At 42.8% G+C, this 15,729-nt stretch overlaps 1 protein-coding gene across 3 annotated transcripts in view; it reads right to left on the bottom strand.

Annotated features, from left to right (window-relative positions):
* Positions 1-15,729, bottom strand: part of hivep1 (HIVEP zinc finger 1) — a 47,531-nt gene continuing 31,802 nt past the window's right edge. For 2 of the 3 annotated variants that reach the window (XM_056741000.1, XM_056741001.1), the window contains exons 3-9: positions 14,120-14,173; positions 4,768-10,406; positions 4,503-4,633; positions 4,240-4,415; positions 3,318-3,419; positions 2,031-2,566; positions 1-1,764 (exon numbers count right to left, since the gene is read on the bottom strand). In XM_056741000.1, the coding sequence (XP_056596978.1) occupies positions 634-1,764; positions 2,031-2,566; positions 3,318-3,419; positions 4,240-4,415; positions 4,503-4,633; positions 4,768-10,406; positions 14,120-14,173 (7,769 nt within the window). In that variant the 3' untranslated portion in view covers positions 1-633. Of the gene's footprint in view, positions 1,765-1,868; positions 2,567-3,317; positions 3,420-4,239; positions 4,416-4,502; positions 4,634-4,767; positions 10,407-14,119; positions 14,174-15,729 lie in introns of all 3 variants that reach the window. The other variant, XM_056741003.1, reaches the window with a different exon arrangement.

Below are 15,729 nucleotides of genomic sequence, written 5' to 3'. Positions count from 1 at the left end.
CACTTGTAAACAAGGTTTTACTGATACTCTCGATAGTATAGATATACAGCAAATGTAAAGCCACCATTTTACTCATACCTATGGATTGATGGAGTTCAACATGGGCACCAGGTGGAATATAATAAATACTTGACCACAACATCTGTGCACAGGAACAGTTCCCCCCCAAAAGCCATAGAAATGTTCATATATTGTACATCAATACAACATTTATTTCCCCATAAATTTATGATAGACGTAAAATGCTTTTTTAACTAAAAACAGTATTTACTCCATTCTTTACCTTCAGTTTCATCTAACATAATAGGTGACTACTAGGTTTATAAGATATTATGTACAGGTTTCTAAACAAGAAACTCCAAAAGGCACAATTGTCTATACAACATGTACAAAAAAAGAAAAGAAAACGGTCTGGTGCTGACAAAAAAAGTACAAAATAACATAATTGGTCATTGTTTATGATTGCACGTACAATATGACTGTCAGAAAATGTGCTTTTTTTAGAAGGTTGCCAGAGCTGCAAACCTTTTTAAGTGTTTCAGTTTTACAAAGTGACAAAGTTTTACAAAAGAGGGAGAAGAGAGAGATAATACAGATTCATAGACAGAAGAAAAAGAGTTTTTATTGGAACTCTCAGGTAGCTATGACAAGTCTGTCCTCGTCCTCACTGGAGGCTTCGTTATCATCAATAGTCACTGGTTGTCTAGAGACGGGTTGCCGTGGTATCGCTTGGCTAGCCCCACCTGCTGTTGCCTTCTGAGGAAGATCCGAGCTTCTCTCATTAGTGGATGAGGGGGGTGAATGAGCATGCATTGTTTTTTTCACCATGGCTATAGTCTTCTCTGTACACCCCGTGTCTACAGATCCACTGCTGGGGCTGCTCAGAGAAACCTGCGTTTCATCTCTGGATGGCTTCACATTTTTCACTTGTGGACTGGCTGTTGGAGGACTGGCTGAGGGTATAGGTGGTGGTGGTGATTCTGCAACCTTGGCTGGTCGAGGTGCAGATGCTACACCCTCAGGGCTGTGTGGCATGTCCTGGGTTGCTGGAAGTGGGCTTAAAGCTGAGAGGGGGCTGAGGGACGGTATTAGGGCTGGAAGGGCAATGTTGAGGATCTGCAGGCTAGGGATCTGTGCCGGAGAAGCTGTGCTGATCTGAGGGGCGGGGCTGGCTGCCAACACCTGCACGCCCAGGGTGGCATTTAGCGGTTGAGGAACCAGCTGGGTCGAGTTGGATAGACCCAACACACTTAAGGTCTCTAAACCCATAGGGTGCAGGGTAGTCTGGGGAGAACCAAGCGTCTGGAGCCCTGTGACTTGTCCCAATGGGAAACAAGGCAAGACGCTGTTAACTGGCTCCTGAACTACCAGCGGATGGCTCGGGGAACCCTCGGGCCGCGGAGAGGTGTTGGGGGCTGGAAGAGGGCTGCAGGACTGCCTGTGGATGACGCTGAGGGCGGGGATGGTTAGCTGGACTGGCCCGGCTTGAATAGGTAAAAATGTGGAGTAAGCTGCCAAACCGGCAGGAACGAGCTGAATGCCACCTACAGGTACCATGCTGTAGGGGTAACGTGGTGGCTGCTGGGAGTGCAAAGGCAGGTGGCTGAAGAGGTGAGTAGTGGTTCCAACTCTGGACTCGTGGATCAGACCCGTGTTTGGAAAGTGCATGGGTCCCTGAAGAGGATCAGAGGAGGTCTGAGTACCACGGTCAACATTGGCGTTGCACTCGCTTGCAGGCTGGGACGAGGTGCTGGCAACTCCATCCTGTTAAAGAATATTGAAATGATTACTTTGTAAAAAAAAACTGCCAAGCAACATGAACGAAGCCTGAAATAGCAGACCTAATGTGGGGAAAACATTCAATTCACCTTTTCATGCATTCAAAGCAGCTTTGCTGACGTACCAGGCATGCGAGACTCAAGGCATTGGAATGAATATGGGGTTGGATACTGGTATGGGGTGAGATGTACATGTAGAGAGGAAGGGATGCACGACGGGAAAGACAATGACAGCGAGGACACGGGTCTCACCTGGGCAAATTTGGTGCCCTTGCCTGGCACAGGGGGACTAGGGGGAACGTCAAAATCAGGGTAGTCGATGGACATCTGCCTGCAAGGCGAAATCGGGCTCATCATGTGCACAGAGTCGGTGTCGGAAGCATGGGTCTCAGAGGCAGGGACGGGGTAGGAAGAGAAAGACGTCAGACTAGGACCGGGGCTGGAACAAGATGCAGAGATTGACATCTGTCTGACTAGTGAAACAGGACTCGTCATAGCCACAGACTCTGTGTCTGAAGTCTGGGAGTCTGAAGCTGGAGGTTGGGGAGCAGGGGTTGGGTTCAGGCTGATGGACATCTGGGCCAGCAGAGAGCTGGGAGCGATGTCGGCTTGGTTAGCAGGAAAATGCTGAGGACTTGCAGAAACGGATGGGGTTGCAGAAAGGCCTGACTCGGCCTGGCTGTCCTCCTCATCTTCTTCCTCCCCGTCGTTATCTTCATCATCCGGGCCGTCAGAGTCATCACCGTCTGAGTCCTGTCTGTCAGCACTTTCTGCTCTTCCTCGATCACCTGTGGACAAATAGCAGCTTCATGAACAAAACTTGTACATCTAATGGAGTGGCATACTACAAAAATCTCTATAGATATGACATTGTAAAGAACGGACAGAAAAACACTGTAAAAAACACTGACAGAAAACAAACACTAAATATGGCAAACGGTAGACATTGCAGTCCATCATACTGATCATGTTAGTTAGCAATTGTCTTAATGCTGAAACGTAGCAAAACATGAATGATTCTCTGACTTAAAACAACCCTCACATTATATAGGAAAGACATTTTCACCTCGGACCACGAGTACAGCCTTGACAGCTTGTGTGGAAGTGTGTGAGAGGAAAACAAATATGCTCTCAGTAATTGAGACCAGAGAAAGCTCACAGCTTTTCCTATTCCCCCTCTCTCTCTATCTTTCTCTCTCTACCATCTCTTTATCACTAAAATTAGATACTGCAATTTCCTCGCAGTAAACACTGTGTATGCCGCCCACATGCACCAAGAGTTAACTAGGAAAAAGACCGCATTTAGAATCTCTAATTAGACTGTGGCGTTGCTATTGATCATCATTTAAAAAGAATTCAACCAGGGACAATAAACGTTTAACAGATAGCGCTAATATTTGCAAAACCATGCAAATGGCTAGTCTGGTTAGTCTGGTTGTTACAAAAATAATAATGGTATAAACAGAAATCTTCTGGAGTGAAGTGTGTGTCGACTTCAATTTTGATAAAATAATTTGTTGTTAATGCTTAGAAACATACCCAAGTCTTCGGCATCCTGATCTTCTATAATTCCAACCGCAACACCCATCTCCATGCACTTCTTACTGTGGGCTTTGGACTTCATGTGTTTGGTAAGGTTCCCTGTGTGGATGAGGAAGAACAGAGAGGTCACACAGGTGGGAGGCGGATGCTGGGCACGGGAGTGGTTTACATAAGCGTGCTATGTTCTCGGGCACTGGTTCTATGTAATGGGTGAGTAACTGATAAAGAAGTTCTTAAAGGAACGTGGGCTGGTCTGACACTGTGTGCTGTTCTGCAGTACAGCGTGGGAAGTTCAACTGCAATGAATCATACCGGCTCTTTTTAACAGGCACATTCTTCAAAAAAAGAAGGTGAGAAAAAAATGTATACAGAGAAATAGATGGTTGGAAATTATCTCGAAAACCTAAATGTTATAAAACGATAATACATTTCACTTAAAAAAATGGAAAACATTTTTTTTTGGAAGTATTCACCCAAATGGAAAGCAAAGGAACCACAGGCGTACAATAAACGAGGTGGGTATGTATCATGCCCTCTTCCCAATTCATAAATATTTTAAGAGAAACAACTACATATACATTTTACATATTAAATTTGACGTGGGCCATTAAAAATTCTATTGTCATTCTGGTTTGGAATAGCATAGCGGGTAAGTAATTAGCATTTTTTTTGTTTTATGCCCAACAATAGTCAAAAATCTGTTACAATCATTTGTTCTGGTGTCATTTTTTAAATAATCTTAGCAAAACCCACCTGTCCCATGACATATCATGTTGTTGTGAAAAAGACGTTTTACATAACATAAGTTAAATTTTCATAAATAGCTTATTCATATACTTGAATAAGACCAAACTTGCATTTTTTAAATCTTTTAAATGTAGCTTAGTCATAATAGTCAATTGGAAAAAAAAGAACCCACCCTTAGTCTTAAAGGAGAAGTTGCATTGCGTGCAGTGAAACGGACGGATGTCAGAATGGGTCCGAATATGTTTCCGCAGCATGCTCGGTTTCTTGCAACGGATTCCACACTCCTCACAGATGTATTTTCCTCTTCCACGCCCCCTGACATAAACGTAATCCTCGTTCGATTTGTAACTGAAAATATACCACAAAATAACACATCAAGACACCATTTCGTCTTGGAAGAGGACATTGTGAAAAATATTGTAGAGAATTACTTGCCCTCCGTCAAAGATCTTCACTCGTTGAGGTTCAGATTTGGAAGACTCTCGATCTGAATCATTAGTTGGTAGCGTCTCTGGTTTCATTTTTCTACTATTGTCATTTGGCACGGATCGTTGCTGGATTAAAACCTAAAATAATACAAATGCACTTAATTAATCAGTTATGCACTACACCAAATGCATTAGTAAAGTGAAATAGCAAATAATCTAACAAAACATCTTGTTAATTGTTAAAGCAGCATCAAATTTTTTGAAATGCTTACTTTTGGCAAGATGTCTTTTAACTTCCCAGAGTAGGTCAAGATGTCAGACTTCAAAGTTGTTGTTTTGGCTTGGGTGTAGTTTATTTTCTTAGATGTCTGTTTGGAGTCAAACAAGGACATTACCACTTTCGTGGGAAGGCCCAATGGATTAGGATTGTTGGGGTTTACCGCCCAGGCAGAATAGGCAGAAATCTTCTGGTCAGTCTGCTGAATGTGGAGAGGTTTTCTTTTCATTAGAAAACACCAGGTGAAGGTTGTGGCTGTTTTAAGACTGGGGAAAGACAGGCGATGACTGTCTCTTGTGTTGACAACGGACACAGAAGAAGCTAACTTCACTTGTCCGTGAAACGTAGAAGGCCTCAGAGGAGATTTCGATTGAGACCACCGCTTCTCCTCAGCTTTTTCTTGTTGCTTCAAAGACGAATTCTCTGGAATGGTGTAGTTTTGAGCTCCAGGTGAAGAACGTGAACCAGAACATTGAACAGCCTGTGCTGTTGTGGTAGGTGTTCTGCTTTTAACCTCCTGTTCATTGATCTCTGGTGTTGGTGTCTGAGGGACTGATGTCTTTTCTGCTTCTGAAGTCTCTGGCAGTTGTTCTGGTGCATCTGTCTCTATTGGGCTGTCCACAGGTTCTGTGGTGCAGACCTGTCTGACCAGCATTAATTTCCTCTGTCTGGTCATTTCGGACATCTTTGAGTTCAGGTAATTTAAAGATCTACCGTCAGTGAGACATACAGCTCCATGCTCATCTTTAGCCCGCTTCTGTGTCTTTTCCATAGCAATGTCCAGGCTGTTGGCAGGGGAGAGCATTCGCTTGCTTGAGGCAGTGGCCTCCTGCGGGCATAGATTTACTGATGCTAGCTTTTGAGTACAATGTAGGGAACCAAGAGATAAGATGGTTTGCTCAGTTGTCTGTTTCAGTTCAGTGGTGTTGATGTTGTTCTTTGTCTGGATAGCGACAGATCCCGCTTGCCTGTAAGTTTGGATGTCAGTTCTAATCTTTGAATCACTGTTCACGACATGCACTGAAGGAAAGTTCACCTTAGAAGCCACAGAAGCAGGTGCTAGCGTGTGGTCGTGTGTAATTAGGATCTGTGGTACAGATGAAGCTACTGTAGTTGTTTGAGAGGCAGGATCACCTTGAATACCAACTGGCAGAACAGCCTGATAGCCTGGTTGTGCTGCATAGATGTTTTGTATTCCATCATTTGACTGGGAGACTTTAATTTCATTAGCCATTGGTATTGTACACACTGGCAAAGTAATCTGTTTGCCTTGCAAACCTGCTAAGGAATACGTTTGGCCTGTTTTCTGCACCAGGCAATTCAGCTGATATTTAGGTACAAAGCTATTGTTATTGTTGTCATCAGAGCTCTTTTGAATGTCTGTTCGACCAGCTACCATATGGACCAGAGGTTGCACCTGGCATGCCCCAACCCTTGACGTCTGATGCCATGGATGTGGAAGGCCATAAACTTGGGGTTGTAGGATTTGAATTCCAAGGTTGATGCTTTGAACCATTTGCTCATATTTCTTTTTTGGTGCCTCTCCAGAATGCAAAACAAAGGGCTGAACATGAGTGGATGTGTTCCCACATACTGGTCTAGATTGGGAGCAAGATGATTCATTTGTGAAGGGCCCTCTTTGAATGGAGACTGTTTGTTTTACTGTCAGTTGAGGGTCTGGGGCAATTTTCAAAGACATCTGACGTACCAAAGGCCCCCTTCTTCTTTCAATGAGAGGGACCTGGGTAGTTGGGGGACTATGTGCAGTTTTTAGCATGAAAGTCTGCATTGGTGACAAAGATCTGCAAGGTGACATGCTGCAGTCAAATGATTTGCTACGGTAATCACAAGATATTTCCACTGATGACTGAGTGCAGCTGATCTGCTCTGAGGTAGCTCGTCTCATCACGCCTGGCACTCCAAGAGTGTTGTTTGCTACAGGGAGCCCTTGAGCTTCTGGCGGCTTCCCAACACTTTCAACTCTGGACGGGCTGTCAGACCTTGGTGGATCATCTCTGTCAAAAGAGGCTGAAATACTTGAGCACCTTGACAAGCTACTGTCTCTACTAAGGCTACGAGAGAGACTTGACTCAAAGCTAGAATCGCCAGAAGATTGTTCCATTTGGGCAAGTCTTATGCGCTTCTTCTTTGGGGGGAGTTTTTCTGTTGGCAATTTGGACAAGCTCTCACTCCTCTGAGGCCAGTTGAAAGTTTCTACAGGTTTCTCTGTTGATTCTACAGTTTGACTTTCATGATCTCTGTCTGGTTCCTCTGTAACTAGAATTTCAGGGACTTGTATGTTGTTCTGCCGTACAAGTCGCGATTGTTGTACAGGTGTGGAACTTTCACCAGCAATGGGAAAGGTTTGCCTAACATGATGCTCACTTGTTTGGCTGGCACATTTGGGTGTTGACATTCTGTCATGGTAGCTTTGTGTAGATGGACATACTAAAGCCTCTGTATGGCAATTTGTAGAGCTTTTTACATCCCTTTCACCAGGATCGACAGGAGATGATCTCTCAATGGACTCTGATGTTTCAAAAGAATTGGGTCGGCTGAGGGAGTTTGTATGTCGAATAACTGAAGTTCCACTTCCTTGTCTCTGGAGATCTCCTCTATCTTTATTTGGTGTGCTGATCTGGGCCTCACGTATTGGAGATAGTCTTGACTCCTGTGGTTCAGGAACTCTTCCAATGGTTTGTATTTGACCTAAAGCTGCAGGGTTATTTATAGACTGTGCTGGGTGGGAATACGATCTGCCCAGTGAACCTGTGGACATTTGGCAGGAATCAAAACTTCTTGAACATGGAGGTGTGGTCTCAGTTGGAGACTGGTCATCATCGTCTCCGACACTTTTAATTTTCCTTCTCTTTCTAACCATAACTGGTTGCTCGACAACGCCAGTTATTACTGCATTTCTGTTTAACATTGGTTGGTGAACACCACGTCCAAACACATCCGGCTCAACATCTCTCGTTTGCATAGGCTTGTTCTTGGGACCATGCAGTTCAGAACAATAAAACTTCTTGTGATTTTCAAAGTTTTCCAGCTTTCTGTAACGGTTACGGCAGGTTTCACATTCGTACATTGTCCCTTTACTTTGCTGGGGCTTTCGGTTTCTTTCAGTTGCATGTTCAAATGACTTACTTCGCAGCTCTTGTGTAATACTTGGTCCATGATAGCTGTCGTCCATGGATTGAACAGATATAAGCACGTGGCCATCATTTGTGGATGAATCCTCAACTGCTATCTGCCTGACTAAAGTACGACTATGTACAGCCGGATTGGGAGTATGAGGAGCTGAAGAGAATACATCATCGTTTAGTGAGCTAATCTTTTCGTCAAATGAATGACAGATCCTTAGTGGATGAGGCTGAGGTGTAACATTGGGAAGAAGAGCTGACTGGCCAGGTGTTGTAGGCATTGAATTACTTCTTGTAATTGGTAAACAGTCCATAGCTGGATACTGAGATGGTACAGAAAGAAGAAATACTGGCTTAGATTTATCTGTGGGTGTAAAAGGAGATTTTGGTATGTCGGAGTTGGAACTAGATCTTCTCACTTGTGGTTTTAAATCAAACTGAAAAGAGTCTTTGAAAATGTAAGATTTAGGGGAATCTATGCTACCCCTTCGAGAAAGAGAAGTCCGTCTAGGTTTGACACTATCTAATTGCTTGTCATCCACAACAGCCTCATTGTCCGAGATTAGTTTTGAGATGCGTTCCTCAAGAGACAGAGCTTTGGTTTCCAACGGAGGACGCATTTGTCCTGATGAAACCCGAGGCTTCTCAATTGTTGCTACATGCATGACAGTTGCCACAACTGGGGAAGTAGGAACTTGTGGGGTTTTTGTTATGTCAGTTTCTGCTGGTGGGGTGATCTTGACAAATGGGCTTGGAGGACTCATAGCTTGGTCAGCACTCTCAGAACGTGAAAAGTAGCCAGAGTCAGTGCTTCCAAGACTCCGAGGACTTAGTAGGCACTTGCCTTGTGGTTGCTGAGAGAAATCAGTTGCTTGTTGCCTCTGTAACTGGGCATGGCTGCCTCCCACAGGTGATTTACAATGCTGATCTTCATCCTCACTTACGGAGTCCTGTAGAGGATTTGTACAGTCCACTTCTTTCAGTGAGGATAGGACCATTACATTGGACCTTAGGTTTGCGGACTGGAAATCCCTTTGCCTCTGGGCAGTGGCATGTTCATGTGCAGAATCTGTAACTATTGGGCTGTCTGCACGTAAGGGTGAAACGTTAACGGGGTGGACAACCACTTTTGGTAGAGGAGCAGTGACTTTTGGTTCACACCCTCTCTGAGAGACCAATGGTTTCAGAGTTTCAAACACAACTGTATTCTCGATCTCTCCATGGCTGCCTGGTATTATACATGCACTCTGCAAACTGCTCTCAGATAAAGTAGCCAAACTACCCTGCGAAGAATCTGGGTCTAAATCACCTGCACTGCCCTCCTCATCGCTGTTTTCGCTTTCTTCCGCATCAGAATGTGTTACAAGTCCTTTTTCTGACTCTTGGGAGAGGGATCCGCTTCCAGTGTCTTTTTCAAGACCTAGTTTGATTGCATGTGCGTGAGACTTTTTGTGCTTGTACAGGTTGCTCTTTGTCTTAAATGAAAACCCACATGTCACACATGGGTATGGTCTTTCTCCTGTGTGGGACCGTATGTGTTTAAGGAGCACACTTGGTTTAGCACAGGCTCTATTGCAGTATTCGCAGACGTACTTCCCTTGCTTTTTCGGTTTTTGCTCTTTAGCCAAATTATCAGATACTTGACTCGTTCCAAAGTTTACAACCGTTGCCATCTGAACAGGGTTGACCCCTGGCATGACTGGGACTTGAATTGAGCTGGGGACTGTGGCAGACAGCGACTGGCATGTTTGTACAACAGGTGGCTGGCTCTGAGGTAAACCACCAGAACCCGAAGGAACTGGTGCATGGCTCAAGGTAAGTGAAGGACCCACACTGTAGCTTTTCTGGAATCCTGGTCTATCTTGCTGATGGTTTCCCGACACGTTGACATACTGGTGTGTTGTGCGTTGTCCTGTAGATGCCATATTGCTGTAGAAATGTTGTTTTGCTGCACTGAAATGTGGCACAAATGTGGGTTGTGACTGGATGTTAAAATTGACAGCGGGCATTGCCATGGCATAGTCTGAATAAGTAACCGGAATGGAAACTGATTTTCCAAGATGTCCTATTGGACTGGTGTTCTTCCTTTCTGTCAATGTATTGAAATCTGGCTCCATAGCTTTGAGCAGTACTTCGAGCGGGGCACTTGTGTGAGAGGGAGATGAGTTGAGTACAGGTCTTTCAGAAGGATCCTCGTGGCTGAGAGCCTGGGGCTCTGAGGTGGAAGACTCCACTTTTACTGCTCTAGCTACTGATGTGCTTTGCAGAGCATCTTCAAGATCTTGAGGCTCAATCAAACCGTGTGGTGGACTTCTGGTTAAGGAAGAAGAGGTTGTGGCTTCCTTTGATGAAGAAGAAATTGATTTCTTGGCCTGGGATTGCTTCTTGACAGGAGACTTGGGTATTTTCTTCAGTTGGTTTTGCACGACAACTTTTTTCCTTTTTAATCCTTTGATTCCTTCAGAATTTCTGCCACCATTTTCATCACTGTCTGTATGAAAACAATAATAGTTATGAACAATCAAAACTACATTCAGTATAATTATTTCCTGTAATTCATCTGTTGACGAATTTAATTAATTTCATTATGACAATATACACTCACCTAAAGGATTATTAGGAACACCTGTTCAACTTCTCATTAATGCAATTATGGTGGTGGTGTAATGGTGTGGGGGATGTTTTCTGGGCATCGTTAAAATGCCAGGGTCTACCTGAGCATTGTTTCTGACCATGTCCATCCCTTTATGACCACCATGTACCCATCCTCTGATGTCTACTTCCAGCAGGATAATGCACCATGTCACAAAGCTCCAATCATTTCAAATTGGTTTCTTGAGCATGACAATGAGTTCACTGTACTAAAATGGCCCCGACAGTCACCAGATCTCAACCCAATAGAGCATCTTTGGGATGTGGTGGAATGGGAGCTTTGTGCATCCCAAAAATCTCCATCAACTGCAAGATGCTATCCTATCAATATGGGCCAATATTTCTAAAGAATGCTTTCAGCACCTTGTTGAATCAATGCCACGTAGAATTAAGGCGTTCTGAAGGCGAAAGGGGGTCAAACACAGTATTAGTATGGTGTTCCTAATAATCCTTTAGGTGAGTGTATTTTATTGGCATATCTTTAATGTGTTTAGTTACAAATTATAAAACAAATCCCAAACATTCAAGGTTAAGTAACTAGATGGCTTTCAATTTTTACAAATATCAAATAAAATAAACCCAGTCCACGATTACATCACTCTTAGCACTTATGAGTCAAATAAATTAAGATGCAATTCCATTGACAAAGATAAAATAAAACTACAGTTATTCTTGATTGGATTATTTTTACAAATATAATAATATCCATTTTACATGTAAAAATTAACAGGTAATTTTTTTAGATTTAATAAATGATTACTGACATTCAAGACCTCATTTCAGAGTCTTGATAAAACAAAAAAACTTGGTAAAGCTAAAGTGTGCGACTTCATAAAATACTTGATTAACAAAGGTGGCGTTTATGTTATCCTTCAAAGCATAAATTGCCCCTGCGCTTTCCTGACACACTCTTCAAATCAAATGCCCGTTGTCTGTTGCCTCCTCATTTTTCCATAATTTTATTAGAATACTGATCCTCGCAAAACAAATTGAAATCATGAATTACTAAAACAGGAATAAAAACAAATGTAAAAACATGTCATTGCGAAATGAATCAACAGCAGAAAAACGCTTGGTAATATTATTAGGTAATACCTACCTAAGCAACTGAGTTTGATGCATCATTATGTAGATAAAAAAGCTCCATATAACAAGAAAAATCTTCCGCTCAGCAAAACCAGTTAACTATCAGCTGTACCAGTGCCTCTGACAGCCAGCACAAAGACAAGACTGTTTTGGAATCTAGAAGATCTCCTGAGCTGCTACCGAGGCCCACGCATCATTATGTACAAAACCCACTCTCTCTCTCCCTCTCGTTACACCCTCCCTCGCTTGCTCTTATACATCTCATTCATTGCAATTGTGTTATCTGTGCTACTGTAAGCATTCAGAGAAAAATGGTAAGAGAGAGTTACGTGTATGAATGAGCTTGTGTGAATTAATTCAATCCATCCCGTCATTGAGAATGTCCCAGATACTCGGGGCAATAATACCTGGGCACCTAAGTCAACATCAGGCAGAAATCGAATTACTCTTAATGTGGTGAAGGAAGCCTGCTGTAGAGCGAAACACAACTGAAACTTGTTCACAAGTACGCATAGATGGGCAGAGTTTTCCGCATTTGCCGTGTTTGGATTCCCTGTGGTCTTCCAGTAACACTGAAGGTTCTTTGTCTGTCCGACGCCAAATGGTTACAAACAAGTTACCAAGCCCGAACATCTGTGGCAGCCCTGCACTTATTAGGGTTTCCCTTCCTTGCTCGCTTGCTTTGCTTGGCACTGGTTGGCGGAGAGAAGCGGTTAGCATTACATCTATGCCCTCATCGTTTTTCCTGGATGGCGAAGGAACTCCCCAGAAAAAAAGCCTGTTAAGATGTCACCAAGAGGTTCATTTCTTGTATGTGTCACTGTTATACACCGATTGACAAACTTCCTTACAAGTTTCTAAAGAAAGGAGAAAGAGGATGTGAGGACACCGACCCACTGAGTTTATTAACTGCTTTTAACGGATTCAGGGATTAAGACGAACATGGCCGGTGACATCACCTCCTGGTGTATTTCGGGAAGGGGCGCATGTATTCTCAGACCTGTTGCCTTCTGGTGTCACAGTAACCCTTCCCAACATGTACACAGGGGAAAGCACGGCAGGATAAACTGAACACATGCAAGTTATACCATATATGGGTTACTTTAACTTTACAATACTAATCCGTGATGTTAATACAATAACATTGGCAAAAATTGCCAGGTCCACGAACTTTTTATAAGTGTCAAAACAACTACAACCGTGTACACTAAATGTTAATCATGGCCTTTAAATGGCGTCCCTGTGTGTTTGTGGTTAGGTATAAGACTTGCAAACCGCCGCGCTATACAATGTGGCGAGTTTAATTTGAGTGCAAGCACAGCAGAATGAATGTGACGACCACAAGCGAAATGATGAAGTACCGGAACCTCCGGGAGTCCCCGGGACACAAAGCGTACCCTCACCACACTGCCAGACCAGGCAACCACTTTCATAAGAGGATGTGGCAGACGGTTTTGGGTTTGAGAAGCCAAATGAAGACATTTCCAAAAGAACCTGGAGTCACTGGTGTAATGCACTGGCACACAGTGAGTATTAACCAGGTGGAAAGCAAAACAGCATTTGATTTCGCTCTCCACGGGTACCACTTTTCCACCGGTAATGGAGCTGGTGTCCAACATGGCCCCGTTCCGCAAGTTTCCACGGAAAACGACACGGTTATGGGCTGGGAAAATTGGATTTGTGTCAGCTCCCTTAAGCTGCTGATCTCAGGCCAGGAATCATTCTTACAAATGCTGGGGGGTCTGGATAATGTAAAATTCTCGATCACACAAAACTAGACTGTCCCCTAGACTAAACTTTTTACGTCACACTGCAGTTTTTACAGTCACTCTTCCCTTGTCGCTACGACAAAAACGACCACATGACAGCTCAAAGACACTAAACTAAATGAATGATGTTAAGTTATGTCTGCAAAACACCGACAGCGATTTCTAAACAATGACTGTGATGCACTGTGTTTATTTATAGCCTTTTTGGAAAGATCACGTGACTATACACATTTCCCAAATATTCGTTACTTCGCTGTTTATTACGATCATCCCGCAGAATGTGTTTTATGTTTTGTGAAAATATTGTCACAAAAAGCTTCACCCTGTGCTTTTATCCGATTTCATTTGGCTTTGATGCGACATCATTACCGGTTTGTGACACGGGTGAATGCGCAGAGGCCGAGCAAAACCCTGTTCTCATTAAAAACATCCTCACCGGCCTGAATCTACAGCCTCTGCCTGGACAACCTGATCACGGTAATGAACGGAGAGAATGATACACGGCTGAACAAAGATACCCTGTGCGTGAAGCCACAGACACACTTTCATCTCTAAGAGACAGACAGAGAGAGAGAGTGAGAGAGAGAAATAGCACAGGTACTAAATGTTCTGATATGAAGAAGGATGGGGTACCCTATTGTGTAAGATGCATTTGAAAGGAACGGTGATATTGTGTTAGTTTAGAGATGATTCATACCTTTGTGTGCAGCTTTGGGGTCTTTAAGCTCCTTCTGTGCCTCTTCTATTTTGTCTGAAACAGAGGAAGAGTTTCACGTTAGATAAATAATATTACTATTATTAATATTAATAATTAAGAATAACCACAATTGATGATTAATTACAGAATGATTCTGAGTTGATTCTGAATTGCAAAATACAAAAAAATTATCAAAATCAATATAATCGATGGGATCGATACAAATTCAGATTATGATACGAGAAAAAGAGAAATGATACCAGTGACATTAAACAAAGGGTTTACTGCAGAATGCGGTGGCTAACCAATCAAAATCAAGCATTCTGGGTATTACAGAATCATATAATAAAACTTCCCATTCATAATCTTTCTATGGGTTATTTCCGACCGTGTTTTTCACATTCCTGTGCTTTTTGTGTGGAAGACACACACGCACCGACAATATATCAGATAACAGAACTTAAAGGGATAGTTCGTCCGAAAATAAATGTTCTGTGAACTTTTATTGACCCATGTCATGTAATGTCATGAGACTCTTCTCTTCAGTGGAACAAAAAAGAAGATATTTTGAGAAATGCCTCAGTGGTTATCTTCAAAATATCTTCTTTTGTGTTGTGAAAAAAAAAGAGTCATGTAGGTTTGAAATGACTGTCCCTTTTTTATTGATTATATAAGCCTAAAATGAGGGAGTTTGTGCAGTGTGTGTACATGTACATCCACTGTATGATGTGTTGAATGAGAAGCAATCATCTTCTCCCTACACACGCACACACAGTCAGAGCAGCCAACATCACAACACACCAATGCGGTCTGTCAGACCACAAAAGCCCATTACGAAACATCAGCAAACACTCTTGAAACAAACGGCTCCCTGTGAAGCAAGATCCATAACAAGTAACGGAAAGAATCCTTGCTCGCTGTAAGTGGGGAAAAGCCGCGGCCGCAGGGAAATTCATAGGAGATGTTTGAGTCATATTGGAGAAATGGGAATGAATCCCTGGAACAGACTGCAGTTTTTAATGCAAGCGGAAACGGGTGGAACTGCGATGGGAGCCCGGTCGCTGCATGTTATGTCATGATGAATGAGCCAAAGACACACCCATCATTAACTCAACAAATCTGCCTCCCCCTCCCTCTCTCTCTTTCTGCAAACTCAATATGTTATACAACACATTATATAATAAATACACATGAATGTGCACGTTAAAAGGATAAATAACCAACAAATAAAAGATTCTGTCACAATTTATTCACCGGTATGTCATTCATGAGGAATACAATAAATATATTTTGAGCAAGGTTTTGTGAAAATACAGTGGAAGTCAATGGAGTTCAATGTATTTTGGAGATCAGCATTTTTCAAAATATCCTCTTTTGTGTTCCACATGAGGAAAGAAAGTCAAACAGGTTTGACATGACATGAGGGTAAGACATGAATTTTTGGGTGAACTGTCCCTTTAAGTGTCGAATTAAAGCTTAACACATATGTTATCCAAAGACACACCCAAAATGAACAAACACTCAAAATTGCAAAAAGCACACACAAAACATCACTAACAGTAAAAGATCTTCACAAAGTGCCAACGAAACCTCATTCACACAAGCGACGG

Source organism: Triplophysa dalaica, chromosome 25 (genome assembly GCF_015846415.1).
Source record: "Triplophysa dalaica isolate WHDGS20190420 chromosome 25, ASM1584641v1, whole genome shotgun sequence".
Classification (NCBI taxonomy): Eukaryota; Metazoa; Chordata; class Actinopteri; order Cypriniformes; family Nemacheilidae; genus Triplophysa; species Triplophysa dalaica.
Note: the sequence above shows the minus strand (reverse complement) of the source record. Positions and strands in the feature narration are given on the sequence as shown.